Source organism: Eleginops maclovinus, chromosome 1, assembly GCF_036324505.1.
Source record: "Eleginops maclovinus isolate JMC-PN-2008 ecotype Puerto Natales chromosome 1, JC_Emac_rtc_rv5, whole genome shotgun sequence".
NCBI lineage: Eukaryota > Metazoa > Chordata > Actinopteri > Perciformes > Eleginopidae > Eleginops > Eleginops maclovinus.
Genome location: NC_086349.1, coordinates 8704089 through 8731334, shown reverse-complemented (window position 1 = coordinate 8731334; position 27246 = coordinate 8704089). Strand labels below are relative to the sequence as shown.

Here is a 27246-nt window from a genome sequence, read left to right as displayed (position 1 = left end):
GCAGGATAAATATTCATTCTAAAGGTAAAATTCGATTTTAATTCTTTAAATGATCAAATTTGTTTGAATAAAAGCTGTGTTTTTGGCAGGTAAATGTTATTTAGGTGTGTTGGTGCTACCAAAAATGGCAGTATTTCCTGATCTGTTGGTCGCCGACCCTTCGCTGTACGTTGTGACGCTGCCGTAACGTGGGGTTTCCCAGACCTGAGTGCAGGGTTACCGCGCCCATCTCTGCTGTTTGATGGCCGGAGGAAGAAGCGACTGAGATCCTGGCGTGAAGGAAGAAAAAAGAGGGACGACGACGGTGGGAAAGACAAGAAGGGATTTTTGCTTTGAGTTGGAATTTGCGTTGAAACGGAAGAACGCTAACAAGGGACTCTTGAAAGGTCTATCTGGGTGAACACCGCCTTGTCTCTGCGCCTGTGTGCCGGTGTGTCTCCCTTCTCGGGTCAAAAACTGGGTTCGGGGAGTGCCGCTCCTCGGTAGCTAAACTAGCTCAATCTTAGCGCCTGGGCGGAGAGAGGAGAGACAAGATTTTGCGGTTTCCAGTCAATGTGATATAAACAACGGATACCCTCGACTGAAAGCGGGTAAGAGTATTTGCTGATATTTTTTAATAACGCTCCAGGAAATGCATTTAGTGTGTGTGCAGTAGCTGGGAGGATGAACGAAAGGGGTTAAACTGTTGAGTGGCTCCTCCGTTCAAGTTAGCTGCCGTTAGCCTGATGCTAGCTGGTCGTTGCTGCCAAGAGAGTGGGTGGGGGTCACTGTTAGAGAAACTTAACGCACTGCGTTAACCCCAGATGTCAATTCACCGGAACAATAGTTAGTAGGTTTTAAAAATAATGATTTAATCCGACAAGCTGGTGGCTAATGCTCAGTGCTAATGTTAATTAGAAGGTTAGTTGATGACAGCTCTGTAGGTTAGCCAGCACCCCTCTCCTACGTCCGGGTATCTTCCCCCTCTCAAGAAATAAGATCTCGTTGTTGAAATACTTTAGTAGCCCTTTTGCCCGGGCAATGTTTAAAATTATGAGTTACTAACACGTTATATTGAGGCCAATTATCCCCAACATAGTGGCTCTGTTTGTCGGCCCACAGTTCACATCTCTACTCTATAGATAGCTTCTGATTACCTGGTAAGCTAATTGGTCGCACATTTGCTACTCAAAGTTTCTTGTTGACTAACCTTTAGGCGAGCTGTTTGAGAAGGGTGATTGCATAGTTGCAACTTCTCATACTTGCATAACTACAAACAGACTTTGGATTTACTTCCTCTCATGTTGGAAATGTGTAGCATCATGCAAATGACAACTAAGGGAGTCTAAAAATGGCTACTTCACCAACAGAATCACCACCACCCCCACTATTCCGTAGCCAGTCCATACAAGTTAGCCAGCAGTGGCCACAGCCTACGTTTGCAGCCTGGTATGGCTGATCTGGGTGTGTGTATATTGGGAACATGGCAGCCAGAACAATTTGCCTCTATCCTTAGTGAATACGAACGGTGTTGTTGTTGAACGCCGCTTTTATGTAAAATTCGTGCACTGAAGCGATAGTATTTCCCTTTCTGAAATGATTTACGTAATGCAAAATCTTCCAGCTTTGGACATTCATTTGAAAGGCCATGTTTTAAATGTGCTTGGTGAACTAACATTGTTCATTTTAGTGAATCGAAACCAAACCATCATGGATTATACTGTATGTCACAGCTATATGTTAACATTCCCACATTTAGTCTGCAGTCATCCACCCATATTGCTGGAAAGGACATTTAAATTGATAATTCGTTAGGGCTATTATTCCCCATAATGTAGTGCATAAAAAGGATGAATTTGTGCATCTATTGCAAAGCGGAAACAGCGATTTAAGATCGCATTGATGAAAAAAAAACGACAATAAGCGCCGCTGTAAACCTGATAGGGGCAATAGCCATTTTAGTTTCACGAGTGTTAAACCCAGCGTCGGTTTACAGACACACAGATCGACCTTAATTTGAACTTCTTCTTTTAATGATGTGAAACAGGATAGTCTAATTGGATTTTGACAATCTGTTTATCTCGATCACGGGTGTGTTGCAGGGCAAGTTGTTAGCAGCTACAGTAACCATGCCCCACCGGGCCGCGCTGCTTCATAGTATTTCAGCTGTAGTCCGGAAAACGGCATCGACGAAGCATTCAATACTATTAAGCTTGCAAGCATAAAGTGTTTATGTAGGAAGAGGAGTCCGGGTACTTTTATTTAGTGGTACAGATTTGGAAACATGGCTTAGCAAAGAGGCAGACGTGCTCTTGCAGGAAGCCGAGCAGAGCCTCCTGTAGCACCGAGGCAAGATGTAGCCTCCCGCTTTCAAGTTATTGACCAGCACTGCTTAGTAAATGGCATCTGAAGAATTAATTACGGGATATAACACATTTATATTAGTTTACAAGGAAATGTCGGTGTTTTCTTAAAAGAGCTATTTGTATTTACTGGTTCACAAAGATGAATTCATTTTGCCAGTGTGCCCCCTCCCTCCGCCTCCTCGAATGAATGGGTTCCTGTATTCAGGGCCCAAGCAGCTGCAATGAACAAGATGGCGTTCAAAGCCTTTTTCATCACCGCTTTTTCTCACACTGAGGGAGACGGATGCCGAGCATCGGATGGGTTCGGGCTTGGCAGAATAGATTTTTTTGGTTTCCCCATCGTAAAAAAGTACAGATGGTGTTTGCATTCAAACCGTTTTTAAAGCTGACGAGATTTCTGCTCAGATGATTCCGATATGTGCACCTCAGATACAGGACAACATGGTGGGAAAGGGGTGTTGTACATCTTGACTGTGAACATGAATATACCAGGGAGCATGGAAACTATTACACATAATCGAAGGTTTTATGAGAACTAATGATTTGATTTGAAGAATTTAATATTCAATTTAATTTATTTCCCAAGCACGTGTAACCACACCTTTCGGCAGTTGGTTTATTTTCTTAATCTGGATTAGTAAACACAGTTAAATGTTCTATTATAGATATATAATACATTTTTTAAAGTAAATTGTAGATCCAGAGGAAAAACTTTGCTCAGATCCAAGTGCAGTGATTTTCCCTTTTTTCTTTTAGGTATTATTTAATTATGTTCATAAAAAGTCAGCATTTCTTTTGACACAGTTTGTACAAAGTATGTATATATATACACTCTGTAACGGCTGCTTCTGGAAATTAAGACTGTCCTTACTATTTGTGTGATTATTTTTCGTTTTTTTTATGAATGAACTGGTCCATCACATCAATACCTTTTTTTTTTATTATAACAACCTTTATACAAATCCAATTATTTAAGTTGGTATAAAAAAAATTCTATCATGTTAATCAGCTTTTGTGACATGGAGATGACCCACACTGCCCTGACACACAAAATGTATTTGACCCTGGTGGAGAGTGAATGCATAATCAGCAGGCATTTCCGTAAAATTGTATTGATGTTTATGGGATGAAACAAGTGGTGTATGACAAGTCTATCTGACAGCCTTCATGGCAGTTATGTGTGTCTGAAATGCATTTGTCCCTGGGTTTGTACACAGCAGAGCTTTTCAGTAGGATGCGTGTCAACACAAGATAATGACCATGTGTTTAAAACCTGAGTCATTAGCCTTTTGCACTGGGGGGGTCTTTGTTTTTAATAAAAAGGATTTTCATCCCGCTGATTTTTCAGTTTTAATCTGCGAGTGCAGAATAATAATGGGATTAAAATCTTAGTCAGTGGATTTCTCTCGTTGGGATTATGAGGCTTTGGTCAGTGATAGCACAGATTTTTCTTTACTTAGGATACGAACGCACTTACTATAGTGCAGTGTACTCCATAAACATTGCAAGGTAAGTTTAGTGCCCTAATAAATCTATACTCATATATCAGTGGTAAGAGTTCGCTTTAATGTCATCCAGTTTGCTCAGAATGTGCTATCAGTACACGTTTATGCGCTAATATCATGGATTTGCTACATTGTTTTGGAAATTCTCTAATTTGTGACTACGCATATCGACTACAAATGATACGTTTTAAATAAAAATGTCTATTTTCATCGGAAAAATAAATATCTACAATAAAATTTGCTTTTCTGAACTGTCTGTCTGTCTTGGGGACTGGGTCTAATCCCTGATGTTGTTATGACTTAAATAGTTTTTACTCTTTAGGCATTATTGGATGGTGCTGCTTCAGGCGGTAAACGTTCCTGTTTTTATTGGCAGTGTTTTTCTGCAGATAAACAGTACTGTAGTGCCCTGTAGTACTGTCAGGGCTTTTGACACGAAAGGCTTTCGGTTGTCCTGATAGAAAATGTGTTTGGGACACAGTAAACTTGCTATCACCCTATCCGGGGGACGCATATGATGCTACATTTTGATAAGATAAGATGTACCTTTATTAATCCCTGTGGGGAAATTAAGGAGTTTATAAAGCAACGGATAGAGAAAGAAAATCAGTACAGATTCACACAAGGATAACATATAAAACATCCAATCTGTGAGAGATAGTTAGCGTTAGCTGTTACCTTTAACAGGCCATGAACAGAGGTTACAAAAGTTGCACTTTGGTGCTTTCATGCTAATTTCGTTTAAATATATATAATATAATATAATAATTATAAGCTAGAGGTGCAGATTAGCATTTTTCTGATTTGTGTTCAATGTAGATTATGGCTAGAAAACCTAGTGAATTTAGAGTTCACCTATTGTTCAATTTGAAGAGTACATTTTTCCAGCGTTATCTTGTAACTTATTGAGAATCATGTAATTTCTCCAGCATAAGTATTTACAACTACGTTTTTGACACCCATGTGGAGGTTAAATGCCAAAGCACTCTGTTCTGTCTAACAAAAAACGCCATGGCAGCCTTTCTGCTAATGCATTGGCCTTTGCTAATCCATTGTTCTGCACTCTTGAAGGCGTAGACCTCTTTATCCACAATGGAGTCTTCATCAACTTGCTTCTTCTTGTATCTGAATTTAAATGGACCATTAGTGGTGGTCTCTGCATTATGGCTCCCATTACTTTACTCTTGAGTCTGATGTATTGTGGTTGAGTAGTCAGAATCATTTTTCCTTTTCACTGGCTAATCCTTCTACAGAACACAACTGAAACCGTTTCATCAGGGTGTGTTACACATCCATAAGCAAATGATGCTAAAGATTGTGTAAATGTAGTTTTCTGTTACTAAATTGCCTTTTCAACAGTGCCTTAATCATAAACTATAACATTAGTAGTGTTAAAAGATCTACTGGCAGAAGAGGTTTACCTCTAAACAGCTGATATTGTATCCATATCGTGTCCCAAGGGTTGATATTGTCTTAGATTTGTATATCGGAATATGCTGTGTTTTCTTTTCCATGTGGTGAACATTGCTTCACAGTACAGTGATGTCATTGTCTGAATTTAAAATACTTTTCTAGCTGTTGTAGGCCTATACGTTTTATTTGTATATCATTATATCCATATTACTTTTTTAATAAAAAATCTCATTGTGTAAATATTTGGTAAGGAACAATAATCAACTCTTAAATATCATCTCCATTTTTCTTATCCAGGTATTTGTTCAAAACTATTGTGATATTTGATTTTCTCCCTATTTTCAAGATCTAATTAGTTTTATTCACAGCATGTACACGACACATCTGTTTGAAACACACACACACACACGCGCAGATGCAGGTCCACGTGCTATTTTAATCCCTAACTGCCAGTCAAAGACAAAGGGCTCCAATAAACTATTTGCTAAATCTAAATTGTTGTACTCAAATTTGGCACAAAGTGCGAATGCCAGTACACTAACAACAGGAGGTCTGTCCCTCTATACTAGAACACGGTGGAGTTTTGGGATTTGAGTGGGCAGATGCATGAAAAAAGAACAACTGTAAATTGCATCGGGCATAAAGAAGATTCTAGCGCTTTCCCATTAGGAAATCTTTCTAGAACAATGGAGCTTTTTTTCAGGCAATCTTGGGACTATTCCTGCATCTTGACTGGACAGCTAAATTTAGTGTCTCGCCAAGTGATCCTGTCTCACAACAAAGTCCCTGCTCCAAAGGCAGTCACTTTCTAATGGTTCAGGAACTAATTGGTTTGCCATACTGAGTGACAAACGCAGAAGCTGCTACAATTGGTTCACATAGTAGTAAGCAAATACTTTGCGACAGTAGTACCAACATTAGGACTGGGAGTGAACATTACTTTACTTAGAGCTTAAGTTATGGCATAGCTTTGTAACAAATCATAAGGAGGTGAGAAATATAAGACGAGAGAATGAGCATTTAGTTCATTTATTCAGAGCATTATTAAGGTGATGCATTTTCATGTGTATTCATTGCATGAGTATTGTATTTAAAACACTTTGTGGTATTGCATTTTAGAACCAGAATCTATCAAAACATTAGGAATGGGAATTATATATCATTTATTGATAACAATTCCTCTTTCAATCCTAGATAGTTGGTTTGAAAGAGTTCATAGAGATGAAGCTCAGTCGAAACCATCATACTGTTTCGACTGTTACCCTTTGACTTTGTTTTTGTCATTTATAGTAGCTAAAATAGTGAAGGTCGTGCAGGGGTTAATACAGATGACCTTGGTAGAGTTTAATGAAGACCGAAAATGAACCCATGACTTGCTGTAATGTGCGGGGTCCTAGTGAATGAAAAGGTGGATGGCATCTATTATGGCACAATTGTCACTTTGCTGAATGGACTTTTTCCAGCTCGCCGGGCATGAATCTATGCACATATGTGAAACTAATCACATGACATGTTAACCAATTGCACTATACATTGGGGAAGTGATGGACTGAACGTTCTTACTGGAGATCTGAGTCCTTAGTCTTTTTTTCCTGTTTTGAGATCACAGATCTGTTTTGAAAAGGGCACTTTAGATTTTGATTGTACAGTAGTATGCTGCCATCCTGACTGTAGAAGCTTCCCTCCTGTTGCGCAAACCCCACCAACACTCGCACCACCCGCAACTGTCTGACACAGTGCTGTGTCTCAATTGGGATACTTCCGTTATAGCAGTGCCCTGTAGTACACTGTACTCACTACGTACTCGCATAGTTAGTGCATTTGGACAGGGGAGTATTGTCTCAAATACACACGCTGTCGTGCTCCTACAGAAATGATGCGCACTGCTGTTTTGCTAGCGAACTAGTAAAGCTATCCTCTACAGTATCTAGTCTAATTGCATACTGATAGCTTTTATCCCACAACCACTGCTGGTGCTTTTGCAACTGAGCCAAGATGAAGTGTACTAGGGCTGCCCTCGACTAGATGTTTCTAGTCGACTATTAGTCTTCAATTCAGGCGTTTAGTCGACTAATCTTCTCACGTATTGTGATATATTATGATTTATGAAAAAAAATAATCATAATACTTTTTTTTTTCTTCTCCCAAAATGGTTTCAATTTCAAAGGCTGATAAATAACCTTATTATAACAGGATGGTACGTATATAAAATACAACTGTAATAATGAACCGTTGAAATATAAATTAAATTGTAGATGTAGAGTCACAGGGCACCGCACGGACAGAGCGGTCCGCCCGTCAGCGGTACAAACAGCAGAAGCTCCGGTAAGGATTCTTAATGTGTGCGTGAACAAGCAGTGAGGCACCTTTTTTCCAGCGGAGTTTGCATGTAACTTTTTATATCCTGCCCGACAAAATAACCTAAGGGCCAGGCACAGCTCTGAATGAAGACGCGGCGGACGCGTAATAGCACATGCAGCGCGCAGACTGACCTTTTTCTTTTCTTTTTCGGCTAATGAAAATATAGTCGACGATATTTTTTTTCGCCAACTAATGATTACTCGACTCATCGGGGGCAGCCCTAAAGTGTACAATGTTCTACACCCAACTTTTTGAGTGTAACTTCAGCCATTCAACTATGTGAACATGTTCTTAAAAACTTCAATATGTCAGTGTCATTAGAGAAATACTCCAATGAAGACAAACCACAGGAGGCAAATAATCACATATTCTCATGTCTTCTCAAATATTACACATTAAACATAGTACAGTACACATGTTTGATAAATACGGACAAACAACAAATTGGGTTACCATCTCCCAGTAAGGGGGTGGCCTGCCAAAATGGTATTTGGATTTTTTTTTTCATTTAATCCCACCTGTTTATGAAACACTTTGAAAGTAACACCCTAACAATGTTGGCTTTTCTGTTTTGTTAAGATGGTTTTTTTCTCTCGAAGCTGTCCTCGGGATCAACAGTACTAAGGAAATTCTACCTAGAGTTTGCTCCGTGTACAGTTAGACTGTAGGTGCTGTTATGCAAACATAGCATGTCACCACTGTCCAAAACATCCTGGCCACTGTTTTGAATAGTCAAAGTAAGTGGCACCAGGGCAGCTGAGTGACCCGCACACAAGCCTGTCAGCACTCAGACACAGTGTAACCCTGCTGAAAGCCCATCACAAACCCTAGCAATGGTTTGCATGTTCACCTCAGCGTGGCCGGCCCCTCTTCCAGTGGAGACTGTTTCTCTATTTACATTTTAATCCTTACATTTGACTGCCACAGGGAGAATGTGACCAAACCTGAATCCCGAGATTATAGAGCGAGACAGCCAGTATTACTGAGTTTTCTTCCTCTTTAAAAGCAAGAAAGGCTCACTTGAGCAAAAGAGTGGGCTAACTGTCATGTGACTCTTCACACACTTGTTCCTCTCTTGGAAGCTCGTAGAGAAAGCACGGGGGGAGGGGATGATTATTAATGCAATCAAAGGAGTGTTTTTTATGTTTTAAATAAAGTCATGCTTTTGGCTTTGGGCTAGCATGACCTTCCTTTTCCTTTTTTTCCCCTTTCCCTTTTTGATTTTAACTCTTTCGGTTATCTCTATTAAAACCTGCTTGTGCAGCTGTCTCAAGCACAAACATACCTTTGTTAATGTATATGAGCTTTTTTAACATGTAGTTTTTATTTGTTTTCATGACATTTGTAGAGAATCAGGTATTATTAACGCTAGCCGTCAATATAGCTTGAACCCTGTGGCCCAGAGTTCTCCTTTTAGAGGATTATATTACAGAGCAGCTTTATGGGAATTATATTGTCATACATTTGTTTTTATCTAGCATGCCTCTCTGTTAAGTCACTTATATTACAATAGCCAATGCCTGATCTTTCTAGTAACAATGCACCCTGTCTAGTAAGAGCACACCGCATCATGGAATGTTTCACTAATCAATCAATTAAACTCCACTGTCAGTCCCATTGATGTTATGTCCCCGATCATCAGACATTACCCATAGCAAGCAGACACATAGAGAGAGCACAAATGCAAAATTGTGCCCAGTTAAAGGGACAGTTCATCCAAATTCTACATCTAGCTTACTTATGTTTGCAGGCCCAAGCCCATTTCAATTCACAGTGGAACAGTTGTGTTGGAAAATCTGACTTTACAAAATATTGAGATGTCTTCTACAACAAAAGGGTGCTTTAACACCTAATTGCTGTTTAATTTAATCCCTTTCAAAAAAAAAGGTTGTATTGGCTGAAAGAGGTGTGGGAGTAAAGAATGTACGTAAGACGGATAAATTACGTAAATGATCAAATGCAAGAAATAACAATAGGTTAATAAAGTAGTGATGGCCGGAGCTAGTGGGCAGGTTCTTAATAAGCTGGGTTAGGTTCTGTTACCTTTTTATAAAGTCTAATCCATTTCTTTTAGAAAATGCTCCTCACAATAGTGGAATGTCTACTGACATTCAATGCTAGTGAGCGTCAGAGTGGCAGCAGCTTTAATTAGCATGTGTCAGTGTGCGCCAGCCAACAATGTGGCAGGAAATCATTGGGTTTAAAAAAATGTTGTCAGTTTGCCTTTTAAGTTGAGGTTCGATAGCCTGCTCTAGTTTCCGGTGGGGTTAAAAATCAACCCATATGCATAAAATGCAAAAGTTTGTTTGGCACAATAAGGCAACAGGAAGTTACTGGTACTACAACTATCAAGTAAAAGGCTTTTGACATATTTGACCCAAACAGTAGTTGTACAATTTTGGCAAAGCGTTTATGCCATAGGACATTAGGAAGTTTAAATATAATGTCCGAACATCGGTATCATCAGATATTAACAACTAAGATTGCATTTGCTGGTTGTCACGTTAATTGGCGATCAGATGAACAACAATGGAAAATGTGGCCATGTAGGAGTATTGTATGTTATGGTTCTTTCCAGAAATGCGACCGCACTCAAATATTGGAAAAATGTTCACCTTCGTTTCCAGTGCTTTATACTCAATGTGCCAGCAGTGACATTGAGTGGCTATTCAGCTCTACGTCGTACTGTGTACCGCAGAGCTGAACCTTACCGTATCGCGGCTTGAGTAGGAAGATGCTTACGCTATATTTAGTAGTTGGTAGGCTTTAGGTTGTAATGTGGCAAGCTAAATGGGTGTTGAAAGAGTTGTCGGCACTTGCCCAGCATTTCACAATTGGTGTATCTGTTATAGAAACACTTTAATGCTCAAATCCTTGAATCATCGATCAATCCATCCATTTTTTTTGGGTAACCTATAACCACACATAAGAGAGTAGGTGGAATACACACAAGACCAGTTGTCACTCAGCTATCACATGTCTAACACACACACACACACACACAACCATTCATCCTATCATACAGTAAGAATCACCAGTTAATCAAACTGCTTATTAAACATCCAGAAAGAACCACACGCTTAACATTTCATTGGTAAGCCCCTTTCAATAAACAGCGATGTTACTGGGGATTGTGTCATTTCCAGTCTTACTTATTAGGTTCTTTGACTGCAGTTCAGGAAATGCAAGGGTTTCTCCATACGCTCATTGCCCCTGGCTTCAAGTCCGCTGATGTGGAAAGGTTTTTGTGTCATGCATACAGCTTCAATGTGTCTCATAAAATGCCTCTTTTTTTTTTCTAAAGTCAGTCCTTCAGCCCCGCACTGATCCGTGAGGCTTCAGTGGACCGAAATTATATCGCGTAGATTGAAAGCATCCAAAGCAAATGTATGTCGGCTATTTCGTTAATGCATGTGTCATTGTTCTGGGCCTGTGATGGTCCGGTATGGAGGTTTCAGTGGACATATGTTGAACTGCCTCAAAAAGCTGAATAATTAAAGCATCCACTCAGTTTACAGTAGAATGGAACGTACCATATTTGCTCCAAAACTGTTTATGGAAATGTTAAGAAAGAAAATCTCAGATGTACTGTTTCATTTTCCCCTTTAAAATAAATTGTGCACCCAAATTGAATGGAACATCGTGATCGGAACTGTTTCAGCTTATGCATACATTTGTAGCCTCAGGATTTTGCCCCACTTTCAGTGGAGCAAAATGGGTTATGGGGCCCAAGGCTATTCATTCCTCAGTACAGCCATTCTTCTTGAGACCCATAAGGATCTGAAATCCACCTCCTCCTCAGACAGTGATTAAAAGAATAAGCCGCAGTTTGTCAACCTTTGCTCCTTGCCCGCTGTATGTCATTAGGAGGAGTTGCCCGTACGTGGCACAGTGCTAATCATCGCACACATTATCAGGGCACTCATCTTAAATAACCTTTATGGTGATGTGGTTTACATACATTCAGGAAGGGAGTGTATTTAGGCCTGAACTGTTGTCTTTTGGCTGTGCTTTTGAGAATATTACAGTAAAACCTGTTATAGTAATGGATGAAATATGCATTAAACATGTTGAATAATCATTAAGACCACAACTATGTTCCAAGAATTTGAATTATATTTGGTCAAATATACAGATTGTGTATTGAAACTCTTGTATTTTCCGACACCACCCTCAAAACACCCTACAACCTATTCATTCATAGTGATGCTAGCCATACAGAGAGGGTTAGCATTCACCACCGGATCTGTGGTTTCCTCTTCGGTGGAGAAGCCCCAGAAAGAGCTGGAGAGGATGACAAAGTGAGTGAGATTGGATGAGGCTTTTAAGAAAATGTCCAGGAGCAATCCCATTCTGTCTTCTTTTACTGCATCATCAGCCCCCTTGTTCCTGCCTTCTTCGTGACCTGGTTGTGTGTTCAGCTACATTTACCATGCATCACTTCCCCACTGCACTTACACAGACCCTCACCCAATGACCAGACAAAAAAAAGAAAAGGATCTAGCACTTATATTATCACTCTGCCTCTGTGTTGCACTAGTAACATCTGTCAAAATAGGACATCTGATGATTAACACTGACCTAAGATAATATTTCAATCAGGAGTGTTCTCATTCTGTTTACTTGCTTGGATTACAATGAGTACTTTCATATTGGGTTACAGTAAACCAAAGAAGCAAGGTGTAAGGCACTATGGTTTGAACATCGTCTCTTCTATCCAGCCTCAAAGTTAATGCATTGATAGTTTATTGAATTGCTAGCCTACATATTTGGCGTTACTCTGACTGATCATGTAGTCAGTTAGAGCTTGTCTCACTAGAAGAAAGACTGTAGATGCTGAGCACAATATAAGATTTGCCTAACTCAGAGTGCACAGGGGGTGGGAGACTGCTTTTAAATATTGCAGAGAGTTTTCTTCCACTCGATGGATAGATGGAGGTAGAGAAGAAGAAAACAGGGCGGCTTGTCTCCGGACAGAGTGCTTTTTCTAAAAGCCATTCCAGTTGCATCAAGACCTGAAAGTGCCGTCCCATTGTGAGCCAGGAATAGCGGTTTCAGAGCCATCTGCCGCTTCACCATTCAGGCTTCAACCTAGGTACAATGTGAGTGACCATTTGGATAAAAAAAAAAACGACATTTGAAAGCAGCACATAAATCTGCTTTCCATGGGATTTCTAAGTCTGAGATGAGATCCAGTAACCTTGATTTGCTTTTGACTATTTTTGGATGGCTTCAAGGATGCTCACATGATATTTGTTTTGACTCCTAGATTTATATTTGTTTTCACAGACGTGCCGAAACACTGACCCTACTCTTTTGAAACACAGCCTTCATTTTTAAATCACACAAAGCGGATCACCACAATAAGTTATGTTTGAAATTGTATGTGTTTTTAAAACTTCATGTGACAAAGTCACCAGTTATTGTTTTTAAAGTGTATTGGCTTGGTTTAAAGTGATGGATGTGGGTTTATTTGTTGAAACACCCTTCTAACAGTTTAATATACAAGTAAGCATCAATTATATCTCAAAGGGGTTGAGTCGCCTTCTCTAAAATGCATTATATTATATGATATTATATTATGTTATATTATAAGTATGTTATTCTGGCACAATTTCACCAAAAATGTAATAATATACTTCAACAATAATGTACACTAAAACAACTGTGTACTAATACTTAGATATACAGCTCCGGGAAAAAACATGTCCACTTCAAATGTTTCTTGAATCTTTATCTCTACATGTATGGCAGCCATTCCAGTGTCTGTTGAATTCCAACACAGAGAAATGATGTCAGTAGTTTAGAGAATACAAAAAATAACATCTCACTCAGACATACCTATAAATAGTAAAACCAGAGAAAGTGATCATGCTGAAGTGGTCCCTTTATTTTTTACGGAGCTGTATATAGTAATAATACTAGTGGTAACTGGTGCTTAGCTATAGGTTCCCTCTTTAATTCAGTCCTCTATAGCTCAGTAAAGTGACTCATGTCATGGCATTTTTACTCTGCACACTCAGCTTTCTGCATTGTCAGTGCTGATTATTTGTTTACCAGCATGTGCTAGGCTAATCTAAGTCAGACTGACCTAATTTTGTGTGAAGTGCCAGCCTCTCCTCTGGTGTTGCAGCGCCACACACAGCGCCTCCTGCTGATGCTCCTCCCTCCTCTCTGATTTCATCCCTACATTTGTGTTTTAGCATTCGCCTGCCTGTCAGGATGTCCTGTGTAACCTCTTATTGTAATGCAGCCGATTGCACAGCCTGGTTAAAAGGCCTGTGTGTGTGTGTGTGTGTGTGTGTGTGTGTGTGTGTGTGTGTGTGTGTGTGTGTGTGTGTGTGTGTGTGTGTGTGTGTGTGTGTGTGTGTGTGTGTGTGTGTGTGTGTGTGTGTGTGTGTGTGTGTGTGTGTGTGTGTGTGTGTGTGTGTGTGTGTGTGTGTGTGTGTGTGTGTGTGTGTGTGTGTGTGTGTGTGTGTGTGTGTGTGTGTGTGTGTGTGTGTGTGTGTGTGTGTGTGTGTGTGTGTGTGTGTGTGTGTGTGTGTGTGTGTGTGTGTGTGTGTGTGTGTGTGTGTGTGTGTGTGTGTGTCACATCCGCTGAATGTTTTGACAAAGGGAAGAGAGACGAGCTCGGCTAAGGAAACACCCTGAAAAAGGAAACGCCTACTTTAGAGAGGCTGTGCACTTGTATAAGGGTGGAGGCTGCACTGTCATAGACTGTTAGCAATGAACTACATCCTGCTCATGATTTATGTTTCTGGGAGTAGCAAATCAACCACAACCGTAATAGCACCTTAAAGCACTCGACTGTAGAAGATCCGACAGAGAGGTGAGGTAGCGGGAACAATCACACCAGGGAGACACGATGCAGCCTACATGACGAGTGACGAGGGGTGGGGCAGCTGCTATCCAAGCAGGAGGGCGTAAATTATTAAGCCCCTCTACCATACCTTTCCGAACACTTTCCTGGGTTTAATACATGCTTATGTTTCTTGATTGAAAAGACATTTCCCCTCCCTTTTTAAACTTCTTATGTTCACATGTCCTCTGTCCGTGCTGGTCCCCTTTTTTTATCAGGATGAATGTTTCAATCCCTTCTTTTTAGTCTTTGATAGTAGGGCTGCACAATTTATCAGAATACCGCAATAAGGACTAGCGTGATATCTAAATCAAAGCACAATTGTTGCTAAAGGCAGAATATGTGGAAATATATTAAAATCCTAGTTGGGTACAGATCCGTATTTTAATATATTTTTCTATGATATAGAAATATATATATATATATACCTTTCAAAAATGGTTATTCTTGCCATTTTCATATCGGTGAAACTATTGGTAATCTGTTATTCTTTCTGAATCGTGCAGCCCCATTTTCCCACCCGATTTTCCTATGGCGATTGCCAGTATATTTGTGCGTTTCTCTGTTGACTCGTCCATCGTATTTTTGGGTTAATGTCTAAAGCTCAGTGCAAAACATACACCTAAATCTCTTAATGGCAGGGGAAAATCCTGGACTGGAAAAATAAAATAAGAAGCATTGTATTCTAAAGAAGAATCTGCTAGTAAAACAATAATCAGTAACAGTTGGCATGTTCTCGCATTTGCCATGCGTCCTCTAGATGATCATTAAAATATTTCCACTAAAGTTCAGCATTTTCTATTTTTTATTCACGTTGTACATCTACCAAAAACCACAACGGAAAAGTAGTAATGTGGGAAGAAACCCAGGGCGAGGTTTGTGTAGTCCTCCTCTGCTCGCGCTCTTTTCCTGGGAGCTTACCGTGCCCGGCTCCCCTTCACCGAGGGGTTAATTAGCAGCTCCCCTCCCAATTGTCCTCTGCTTGTTCACTCTCATTAGTTTAATCTGGCTCTGTCCTCCAGCCTGACTCTCTCGCCTCTATCCTCTTGTGCACCAGAACATCTCACTGCCTACCCCACTCCCCCATGTCATCAGAGTGGAGTCGTCAGTTTACCCCCAAAAATATAACGACTACTAGACCTTCCTGTGATTTATTTCCTCTCACTCTCTGTACTAAGTTGTCCTCAGATATATAAACTGTAAAAAAAACATACTTCAAATGTTTTGTAATCAACTACTATTATATCTGCAAACAACTTGGTAATATGTGTTGGCCGATGAGGTTTGACATATTGTCAAATAGTGTATGGTTTCAGAACAATGGAAATCATTTTTCAAATGTAGAATTCTGTCAATCATTCTGTAAGTGACATCTTTAAATAAGTAATAATAAGTATCCATTTAATGTTTATTATATTATCCATCAATATTCTCGCTTTAATTCATTTCTGTAGAGAAGAAGTCGGCTCACATTTTCTTTCTCATCTTCTGTCCGGTGTAAGGAAGCTCTGCAGAAGTGTTCTCTGATTTTAAAACCACACCATAAAATCTGTGTCTGGTGAGAAACTGAGTGCTGCATGCATGATCATCGGCGTTTAGGAAGGAGAAATACCAGTGAAGTGTGTTAGTGTGTGGAGTCAAATTACACTTCCTCTCTCTTTGTCACTGTGTTGTGCTCGAGATGTCGGAGCTGATAGGAGTGGCTGGAAAATGTTAAGTCTGTTCTCTCTCTCTCTCTCTCTCTCTCTCTCTCTCTCTCTCTTTCTTTCTTTATTTTCCCCCTCGTCTCTCTCTCTCTCTCTCTCTCTCTCTCTTCCCCCTCCTCCCCCACCACCTCTCTAAAAATAGCTGGCAGAAAGAGAAGGCAGCGAAGTCGAGGCTCTATCTGCCGGGCTGCCAGTGGTTTTATACTCCCACCACCAGCGCAGGGAGAAAAGTCCTCTGAATAACACCTCTAATACTAATAGCCTTGTTATATATTTTTGTCCGTATTCTTCCTCAATTAGACATGAAACTGGTATGCATTTTAGAGGCCAGGATATTTTAAAGCATAGTAGCCATGGAATACAGCATAACTATTCATATAAAGCAGTCTTTTAGAATGATTTACATTCTTGAATCTTCTTTATACGCTGTTTCTCTGTCACAGAATGAGTTTTTCTCACTACCTCTTGCCAAAAGTGAAGCCAAATGCCCTTTTTTAAACAAGGAAGAAGTGAAGAATAGCTAAAGTGGAGACTAGAAAAGGCACTACAAGGAAATATACCATGCCTTTAATTTATGTTTGTTGCACTAAAGTTGGCTGGCTATGTTTTAGAATGGACCCAGTGTAGTGTCAAACTGAATTACAGCCTTTCTAACCATTATGCCATTGTTTTAATCCTTTTTTAGTTATTGATATCGTTTATACATTTACTGGTGACGAATGAACATCATAACCAAATAACTAGTACATGTGATGTGACTGTATGATTTCGAGACAAAGTCAGACACTTGATTAAGCAACTAACTAACCAGCAAAGAGTAAACCGTGTATCTCCTCGGCCACATTGTCTTTCAAAGTCAGGACAATCACTGCTTGCCAGAATGGATGCTGTTAGCATGTTGTAGCAGCCACAAGGCTTGTGACCAACGTTTAGCACTGACGACTCCACCCCCATTGTCCTTCGGCCCTGGGAAAGCACCACCGCAGGAGCAAAGGACGTTTATTCGAGCAGGATTCTTTTCCACGGTTCCTCTGCAGAGCTAAGAAAACAACATCCACATGTTCTGAATCACAAACAAACATGGCTTTAGCATGAGTTGTCATTTCTAGTGGCATTTTAATTAGAAGTTAAACATGGAATAAGACGTACAATAGAGTTGATGGTAATGTTGGTGTATTTGGTTTGGAGGAAGAATTGTCAGCAGTAGAAGTGTAGTATTTGAGGTATTTACACATTGCAGCCTACAGGGTAGACTTCAATAATCAGCGGAACATGTCCTACCCCCAGTACCCCATTTCCAAATGTTCACGTGTTACCGGGTCGCATGTTTGTAGACCAGCTTTTGTTGAGATGTCCCCTGGTGAAGTTACATTACCTCCTTCACACAGAGGGCTATCACAGACCAGACAAGAATTAGCTTGGATATCACCACGAGATTTGTTTATCACGAAGATTAGGGGTTAAGGCGCCTTGTCATTTCGCAGCGCTGGCCAATCAGGTAGCTATTGTGATGTCAGGCGCTTGAAGGATAAGGTGTTCATTTAGAAAGTCTCCACACTCCCAAAGACAAAGGACCTATATCGAAACCCAGAGAGACAGGGAGGTAAGGTGTGTTCGCGGGACCAATGGTACCGTTGTTGGCTTGAGTTCAACAGATTGGCTGTTTCCTGTTTGAGTTTAGTTTGTCGTGGCTAAAGGAACTGGAGACCAACAGGCGGCCTCATCTTTGAGCAGGAGTTCTCAGTTTGAACAAGTGTTTTTCTTATTTTGCATGACATGGTATTTAGCTTATCCACAGCAACCTACATACCTTTAGGACCATAGACCTGCCTATGTGAGCAATTTGGGGATAAGCGTCACAATTTGGGACTTTGGCGTGTTGACTACAGGAGCTGTGGATCGAACCCATGACCCTCTAACTGGTAGATGCGCATTAACACCCTGATCCGCCAAAAATGTACCTAGAATCTGTCTTGTTTCCATGTAGAGGGAAAGTGTCAGCGCTAAGGGCGTCGACCAGAGGATTGGGGTCAGCGGGATAGCCACTGCTTTTAGGATCATCAGCAGGTTTTGTCTTAACCGGATTTGCCTGGAGGAGCTGAATCAACTGTGTCCCGGGATTACAGGGATGACATTGGAGGAGAGTTTAGAGCCCAGAGGCCAGAGCATTGGTAGCTTCTTCAAACCAGCGTAGCACCTCGCAGTTCCAGTACAGCATCCACATCCAAGCTGGCTTTTTTGGACGACTTTCTGGACTCGTAACTCTTGTTGCTTTTGACTCTCAGTAAGGTGTCGCTCCCTTAACGCAGAGATCTTTTTAAATGTATATTTTACCTTGTCTGTTGAGGAATTTGTGGTGTGGTCAGCTCTTCGCCCAAGGCTATTGTTTGTAAGAGGGAGAAAACCACTCCAACATTATCCTCAAAATTGTTATCTTAAGCCTAAAGTAGCTGCACAGTCCTTGTTGCTAGGTAACTGTTTCAAGCTGTTAAGGACGAGTCTCGAGCCGTCTAGAAAGTGTTAGGCTGCGGTGATTCCCTGCAACTTTGTATGGGCCTTACAGGACGGATTGAAGACACACTGTATGATCCTCAAGTAACCATGTCCCTAAAGTCATCACAAACTATGATGCCTTTACACAGTCTTGCATGTTTTTAATTTGTGTGATCCCGCTGACAGGAAATGAGAAATATCTGGTGTGTATGTTGACCCTCATGTTTCTTCTTCTCCATCAGATCAGCAAGAGACTAGGCGGCGGAGCGAAGCACACCATTAGAAGAGGAAAATGAGTGAACTGGATCAGCTACGCCAGGAGGCTGAGCAGCTCAAGAACCAGATCAGAGTAAGTCCTTCAATCTCCTCAGGTCTGCCTGTCTGCCTCATTTTGTTCCCTTACTATCCAAATCCAGATTTACCTTCGTCTTTCAATGTGTTTGACTGATATCCCATCAGATTTTTCTATTGAGAAACGCCCATTTTAATGGTCTAAATCGCTTGATATAGCACAAATGAAATCAGTTAAGCCATTCAGAGCTGGGAAATAAATCAATATGATATAAGTTGGGATATAGGGATTTATATTGTGTAGGAATACAAATATCAATATGTGAAGCCAGTGTGGCCTTTTCCTGGTTTTAAAGGTGACATTACAGAAAAGTAATTTAACAGTATATTATTTTCCTTTCCCCAGTCATTTCTTCCACCAGTGATCATTGGTCATCATCTCATTGTTAACATATTTCTGAAAGCCCCAATAGTGAGCTCTGTAACATGTCAAAATATGGATAATGATGTGTTTGGTCCATTTTCTGATATTTGATTTGCTCCTTATCGCCCAGCCCTATCGGATCTAGTTTTTTTTAGGTTAATCAGCCACTAAAGCCAAACGTGTTCCGATGATATTCCAGAGAAGCGACTGTACTGTATTTCACATGGTCGCTGCTCAGCTGTACGTGTCCCTATTAGCATCATTGTACTGATATGCAACCTAATGAAATCCATCTTAGTTGTTATAATGCAGCGTTTAAGTGGCCATTGTTCCCACTTGTGTTGCTCTGTAATTGTTTATTTTATATTATTAACATTTTGGTTTAGTGTTAAGAGCCCATTGCCTTTTTAAATGACATTTATGATATTGGTGTGTCTAAGAAGAGGAAACCGTGATCCTATGATCGTATCACCATGACTACAGCTATAGTTTTCAGTACACTTTATGCTATAAATATCATTTGGTTTGCTGGTTGGTGATCAAGAGTATGCAAAATACAGAAGCTGATTCACAGATGATTAACTGATGTTGTGTTTCAGGATGCCAGGAAAGCGTGTGCGGATGCTACCCTGTCTCAGGTAGGAAACCTGTTTTAAACATGATATTCACTCAAAATGACGTTTAAATCATCATAACATGAACTGAAATACACTTAAGTTTATTTGTGAGTGTTATTTGATTTTAAGATTGCTTAAAATAGCTGCATTTTGGTCTCAAAGTGACCCTTTTTTTCTCCCATCTTACTCCCGTTTAGATCACAGCTAACATCGACCCTGTTGGCCGAATTCAGATGCGCACCAGACGGACACTGAGGGGGCATCTGGCTAAAATCTATGCCATGCACTGGGGCACTGACTCGAGGTAATCTCATTCAACTCTATTCTGTCCATTCACTAAATATTTCATCCCATTAGCTCAGCCTCAAAACAGGAAGTGGATCTAAAAGCCAGCCTGACTGTTTGTGCTGCTGACTGCTCCTGAGGGTCCACGGCATGTCATGAAATCCCACAGTAACTCTACCGTCCAAAAACAAATCTATTTCTTCAAGCAATTTTTTAAGATTAACACGTACTGAATGTTACAATTCACAAGTAGAATTTTAGAACACGTGCACAAAAGGTAAAGCATTCATTTCTTGCTGTGTGTGCTGTGCTTGTGTGCATTGGGGGTGGGGTATGTGGGTAGGGAAAATACTCAAAATGGCCTCTTGTTAGAGCCGTGTGGAGGCTAAATTAAAAGACAGATGAAGCACTCCTATCTCTCCCCCCCCAGAGTTGCACACACCTCTCCCCACAGCGAGCAGAAAGTTAATGACTGTGGTGCCGCTGTGAGTCCGTCCACAGAGACCCACCATCGTACGGCTGAGAAAAAGTTCACCACTGTGTTTACCCACCGTCAGTGCTTCCTGTTTGTTTCTTTCATCTGTTAATGTTTCACCACCCAGAGGAGTTGGGGGGGGGGGGGGATATTTATCAGGCTACCTGCAGAGATTCAGCCTCCCAAAAAAGAAGGTCACATGAACATGTTTTGACCCACAGCCTAGGCTAAGTGTGCTATTTTTAGCCCCGAGGAGACACTGCTTTGGCTTCAGTCTGTGGTGGGTCTTCCAACAGTTTTAAGAAAGAAAAGCATCAGTTAGTTCCACTTCCCCCTCGTCAACCAGTAACATATCAAGCTAAATGTTCGAGAACTCGCTGTCTGATCCAAAAAGAAATCATTTTGAAAGCAGAACTTTGTAGTTGTAGTATTATAATTTAATGTATCTGTCAAATTATAGAGTACATTTACTGTAACTGCAGATAATGATGGTCGTCCACTGTGTGCAAACAACCTTTCAGTCAGCCCAACTTATATGACTCAAGGCAGCATTTAATGATACAGTGTTCATCTTTACTCAATAATAATAATATATAAATAATCCCATGATATATCGAGGGAAGTGCTGGTTTCTAGTTTTAGCTCAATGCTGTAGAGAAATATGAGATCTCGGTCATAGACTCATGGTCTGTTTCAAAATGTTTTTGTTTTTTTATTAGCTACAAAACAACTTGAGGTTATTGAAATCATTTTGATTGAACTTGAGACCCTCGAACATCATGAGCTCTATATACTCTGTAATACTGCTCCTGTTACAGTTGCCATGTGTTTGTAGAGTTGAGCCATTTCAATCTGCACAGAGCAAGAGTAGCCACGATTAGAGGAGGTAGAAAAAGTATGGCTCTTGTTGTTTTCCTCATCTGCTACCATTCACTTCAGCCGAACCAAACTGCACTCCTCTCCTGGTGTTTGCCTATGTCACTCGACCGCATCACAGTTACTCAAACAGACCTGAGGAGTGAAGAGCGACACACTGATTCAAAGATTTTAAAATCAGGCCTTTCCAAACACGTCCACAGCGCTCTGTTCTGACGAAAATCTGGTTTATTGTGGAGTTACACATATGCTATGGTTTATAATTTAGCAAACATATAAATTAAGTTAGGGCTGCACAATTAATCGTAATTTTATTTAAGTGTAACATTCAAACATCAGTAAGCACAATATTTGGTAAAGGCAACAAATGTGAAAATCATTTCCAAATATATTTATATATATTTTGTCTAATGATAATGTGAATGTCTTATTGACCCTAATATTGCATTTGCATTATCAGTCAATCTAATCGCAATCAGTTATTTTTACTTAATCCTGCAACCCGGATTTTAAGTTAAGAAAATGTCAAAATATTCTGAAAAATATAACAAAAATTGAAGAAAAGAGATGTTTATAAGAGAAGTAAATACACAAAGTAAATACAATAACACAAATTCGATAAGCAATCATTCGTGTTGTTCAGCTTCCAGGAAATGGTATCAACATTTCCTGGAAGCTGAATTTGGGGCCAAAAGCGAGGATGCCTGGCTCTGAGATCATCATGGCTTCATTATTATGCTGGGAAGTTGATGCTTCATCTTCTTTTGGACTGAAATTCCCAGCACAGGCCACTTGCAGTCCCTGGCTTATTATCTGCCTGAGTGTGCACATGCAAGAGGTAGTTAAGGTTTGCAAATTCCCAGCAGGCATGGCTGTGCTCACTCTTCGTACTGGTCCTGTGTGTATTGGGACCGTTGCTGTAGTTACTCTTGTTGGAGTCACCCAGATAGCAGAGCACAGCCGCAGAGGGCCGGCTCCACGATGCTAAATAAGATTTATAACCATTCCTGTTGGAGTAACTGTGCCAGCCGCGGTTAGGATTTTGAGGGAGTAAAAAAAAAAAGTAGATCAATTGTCTTGAAAGTTGTTATTGTTGGTATATATATTTACTACAAACTGGATTGGTTTGCCCCAGCCTTCTACGTCTATACGATCAGTACTGTTCATTTTGATGAATACTGTGATATTGATACAGCACATCTTTAAAGGGGCCCTGTTGTTTTCTGGTTTTCCCTTTCCTGTAGTGTAGGTATAGAGGCACAAAATACAAATATGAACCTGGAAATGAGCAGAATAGGCCCTTATTAAATAATCCTGTAACATATTTATCTGATAAACATGTCAATTAAAGCTTTTATATTTAGTACCAAAAGTTAAAGGAGCTGTTAAAAAATAAGATTGTGATGAAGCCATTTGTTCATGTGATGAACTACCTTTTCATAATAAGCTAAAGAGTGGTTTCATTTGTAGTTTATACTTTTCTTTCTCTCATCAGGCTTTTGGTCAGCGCCTCCCAGGACGGCAAACTCATTATTTGGGACAGCTACACCACAAACAAGGTAATACAATCTTAATGATGTGTAATTCTTATGTTTTCTCACACTAGGAAGAAAAAAATTGTCCGCTGCTCATTGAGCTTTTAAGGGTGTGCAAGGACTTAAAATCAGATACTGTCAAAAAATGTTGAATTTGGTCATGCAAACTTTTGCCTTAACCTGTTAGACAACAACGATGATTATTTCCTGCAGCTTGTTTCATTTCGATGGACAAAGTGCTGAGTTCCTTATAGAATAACTCCAGGGAATTAAGAAGGTGCCATGTGATGCTATTAATAGTGTTTGTTTTGCCCTTGAAAGGTTAAGTAAACACGGCGGACAGACTCGGTCACATGGCCTCCTTTCTCCCTCCCATCTGTCGCGACACGATATATGATATTAAATCTTCCTCCCCTCTTCCAGGTCCACGCCATCCCGCTGCGCTCCTCCTGGGTGATGACATGCGCCTATGCCCCTTCTGGGAACTACGTTGCCTGCGGTGGCTTGGACAACATCTGCTCCATCTACAACCTGAAGACCCGCGAGGGAAATGTGCGCGTCAGCCGCGAGCTGGCCGGACACACAGGTAGGCCCCGACACATTTCCCAGCATTCCCAGGATGTTATCCAGGGTCAGATCATATTTGGACTTATTTGTGCCCAATGTTTACGATTAAATGCTTCCCACAGAATTTGTCTGCAAGTGGAGAAGGTTATGCACGCTATGGCACTATTATAGTTGTCCCAACACCATAAGGAATAATTATTTTCCCTTAGCAAGCAGTAGTTTCTATTAATATTTACCAACCATAATATGCACTACTGGAAATGTTTGCAGAAGCCTTCAGAAATAAAAGCCCTAATAGTAAAAGAAGATGTTACTTAAGTAAGAAAAAGAATAATTAGATTTGTCTTAATATTCAGTGAAATGTGCAAAATAAGAGAAAATGACACAATGCAGAAACATCTAGAATAAAGATATTACAGATGTTTTCGAAAACAAATAAAAAGATTCCTGAAATGATAGTAAATGTCAATTATTTTGTCATCGTTAAGTTGTTCCAGTCGGTTACTTTAATTAATAACAAGGCTTTTTAAACTTTATTTAGTGAAGAAAAAACACGATATTACCCCTTTGAATTGTAGTGAAGTTGCATGAAAAGAAAATACATATAATAAATTGGTGAAGTACAGGTACTTCAAGTTTGCCCTTATGAACAGAACTCAGTGAGTGTACCGAGTGCACTGCTTTACACAAAATGTCCTGTTATCATGACGGAGCAGTTGATCGTGCATTTCTGGAAACAGTTTCAATCAGTTTCTCTCTTTCTGTGAGGGGAAAGATCACACCCAAAGCCAGTGTAGTATTGATGTCTGGTATTGTTTAGCCTCGTGTGGTGGTGTAAGCCTCATGTTATTTATACACCAGAGAGATGCAAGTCACATGTTGTGTCTTCCTCCATAAAAAAACCAGGAGCCGGTCGCACCGTATCCCGGCTCTAAGTAATGAAAGTGTTGAGCTCTTAGGCAAGGAGCGTTCATCTGATCAGTGTCACATGATGCAGGAAGTGTGTCAGCATTTTAGTTCTAGTTCCCTCGCCCATATGGAGGGGGTGAACTCACTCTGCCTGCTAGTGAGGGATGAGTTATGGAAGCAAGTCATGAGCGATGTATACCGTACAGCTTTATTTCTTTTCCGGTTTATGAGATAATTAGGCAATTCATCTCAAACACCATCACACATAACACTCTGCTAGGGTGTGATGAGGTTATGGGAATATCATTTCTTTCTCTGTGCAAACAGTAAGGAAATGAGTGCTGTAGGAAAGACTGTACATCCCGAATAAGTAACTCAGTCTGTCTGATTTCTTTCAGGTTACCTGTCCTGCTGTCGCTTCCTGGATGACAACCAGATCGTCACCAGCTCTGGAGACACCACCTGGTGAGTTGTGTTACTGCACCCTATGTAGCCTAATGCTACACTCCCACAGACTACCATCCCAGTTATATCAACACAAAAATAAATAAAGATAGTCCAAAATTATTATCATTATATATTTCAAATGTTTTTGGCTGTTAATATGTTTCCTGGAAACATCAAAGCCTACACGCTTTATTTTCTTCTCAGTTTTTCAGTCTTGCATTTTGAGAGATTTTATTGTTATTTTTCCATTCCAAATATATTTACATTGACAAGATCCTTCTTTGAGTTTGAGGTTCTTAGTCATCTTGAAATCCCCAGGTCTTGGGTCTGCCTGGGCCAGACACTCTTAGATATTCACCTCTTAAATATGTCACAGCGTTGTTTTGTATTTTTCGACAGTAAGCTTACCATGTTCTCTATGCTTCCTCGCAGCGCTCTGTGGGACATCGAGACCGGTCAGCAGACGACTACATTCGCCGGCCACACCGGTGATGTCATGAGTCTTTCTCTGGCGCCCGACACCAGGCTGTTTGTGTCCGGAGCCTGCGATGCCTCGGCCAAGCTCTGGGACGTCAGAGAAGGAATGTGCCGACAGACCTTCACTGGCCACGAGTCGGACATCAACGCTATCTGCGTAAGGCCTCACACACACACTCTCTTTTTCATGTTATAAACTCATTTTCATCAAGGTGTCTGGTCTCAAATCATTCAAGGCATATCCAAGTTTAGTATCAGGTCCTTTAGGGCACATTCAGGTAACATCAAAAGCAGGTCCTTTCACACTTGGGTATGCTGACTAAAACAAAGCCACTGCATATAAATGTTTTCCTTTCAAAGCTTTAATAGCTTTGTGGCTTTCTTTTTTGCTGAGACCAAGTCCGTTGGATGCATTTGACTCGAACTGCTGCATATGTATGATTCAAAAAGAAAGTCCAGCAGGTCATGGTTTTGCACACATTACTGTAATAGTAATCCCTCCACCTTGCCCTTTGGTAAATGGCCAGAAGGAATTAACATATATAAGCTTTGGTAAACATAAAGGGTGTGGCAAGTAACTGTAACACAACCCAAGGACATAATAAATGTAATCACAATAACTCTTTTTTTTTTCTGCAGTTCTTCCCCAACGGCAACGCCTTTGCCACGGGTTCAGACGACGCCACCTGCCGGCTGTTTGACCTGCGTGCCGACCAGGAGCTGATGGTTTACTCACACGACAACATCATCTGCGGCATCACCTCCGTGGCGTTCTCCAAGAGCGGCCGTCTACTGCTGGCCGGCTACGACGATTTCAACTGCAACGTCTGGGACACTTTGAAGGCCGACCGCGCAGGTGCGTCGCTACAGAGAGGCTGAGCGGGCGTGAATAAGATGTGCTGATGTGGTGATGAAACGTAGACACAACACAGCTCTGTCAAAAACTGGACTCAACATGTTTTTTGCAGGAAATTGTTAGTTACTCCCTTTTTTAAATTACAATCAAAACATTTTTGTACACATTGGGAGTTAAATAAAATAAAATACCCAATAGAAGGATAAAATAAAATGATATATAATTATTTAAACATAGGAAGTTAGGTAAAAACACACAATAAAACATTCATATAAACAATAGTCAAATAAAATAAAATAAGAATATTAAGATAAAAAAAACAAAATAAAAAATTTAGATAAACAAGAAGTTAAAGAAAAATAGAGGAATAAAAATACAATATTTATATAAACATAAGATGTAAAGTAAAACAGGTGCACTGAAAAGATAAAGTAGAGAAAATGGTATTAGTATTAATAAAATGTATACCTATATGCTGAATTGCACAGTTAAACAGCGTTTAGCAGCTAATGGTGAATAAATTCAAGGTAGATCTATTGACTCAAGCAATTAATGGTATTGTATATATTCTGCAGGACAATATTCAAAATGTGTCATGAAGTCAACGTTACCAGGGCTGCTCCTTTACAGTGGTAGCACTTTGAGCTGTCTGAATAACCAGCAGTAAATGTCAGAGTTCGGTGTCAGGCTCAGTCAAAAATGTGGAGTAGAGGTGTTGGAAGAAACTGAGCAAATCTGTACGCCACTGTTCAAATCACCACAGCCCTCTCTTTAGAGCTGAGCTGATCGGTGCACTTTAAAGGTG

The 27246-nt window shown here is 40.3% G+C and overlaps 1 protein-coding gene across 4 annotated transcripts in view; it reads left to right on the top strand.

The window, feature by feature from the left end:
• The first annotated feature begins 200 nt into the window (after window positions 1–200).
• The window catches only part of gnb1a (guanine nucleotide binding protein (G protein), beta polypeptide 1a), a 31894-nt gene continuing 4848 nt past the window's right edge, over window positions 201–27246 (top strand). Inside the window, exons 1-9 of one of the 4 annotated variants that reach the window (XM_063912593.1) lie at window positions 201–590; window positions 18925–19031; window positions 19997–20035; window positions 20212–20318; window positions 23146–23209; window positions 23609–23771; window positions 25060–25126; window positions 25541–25742; window positions 26225–26441. In XM_063912593.1, the coding sequence (XP_063768663.1) occupies window positions 18975–19031; window positions 19997–20035; window positions 20212–20318; window positions 23146–23209; window positions 23609–23771; window positions 25060–25126; window positions 25541–25742; window positions 26225–26441 (916 nt within the window). In that variant the 5' untranslated portion in view covers window positions 201–590; window positions 18925–18974. Of the gene's footprint in view, window positions 591–17687; window positions 17798–18323; window positions 18474–18924; window positions 19032–19996; window positions 20036–20211; window positions 20319–23145; window positions 23210–23608; window positions 23772–25059; window positions 25127–25540; window positions 25743–26224; window positions 26442–27246 lie in introns of those variants that run through there. The other 3 variants (XM_063912674.1, XM_063912844.1, XM_063912763.1) reach the window with 3 other exon arrangements.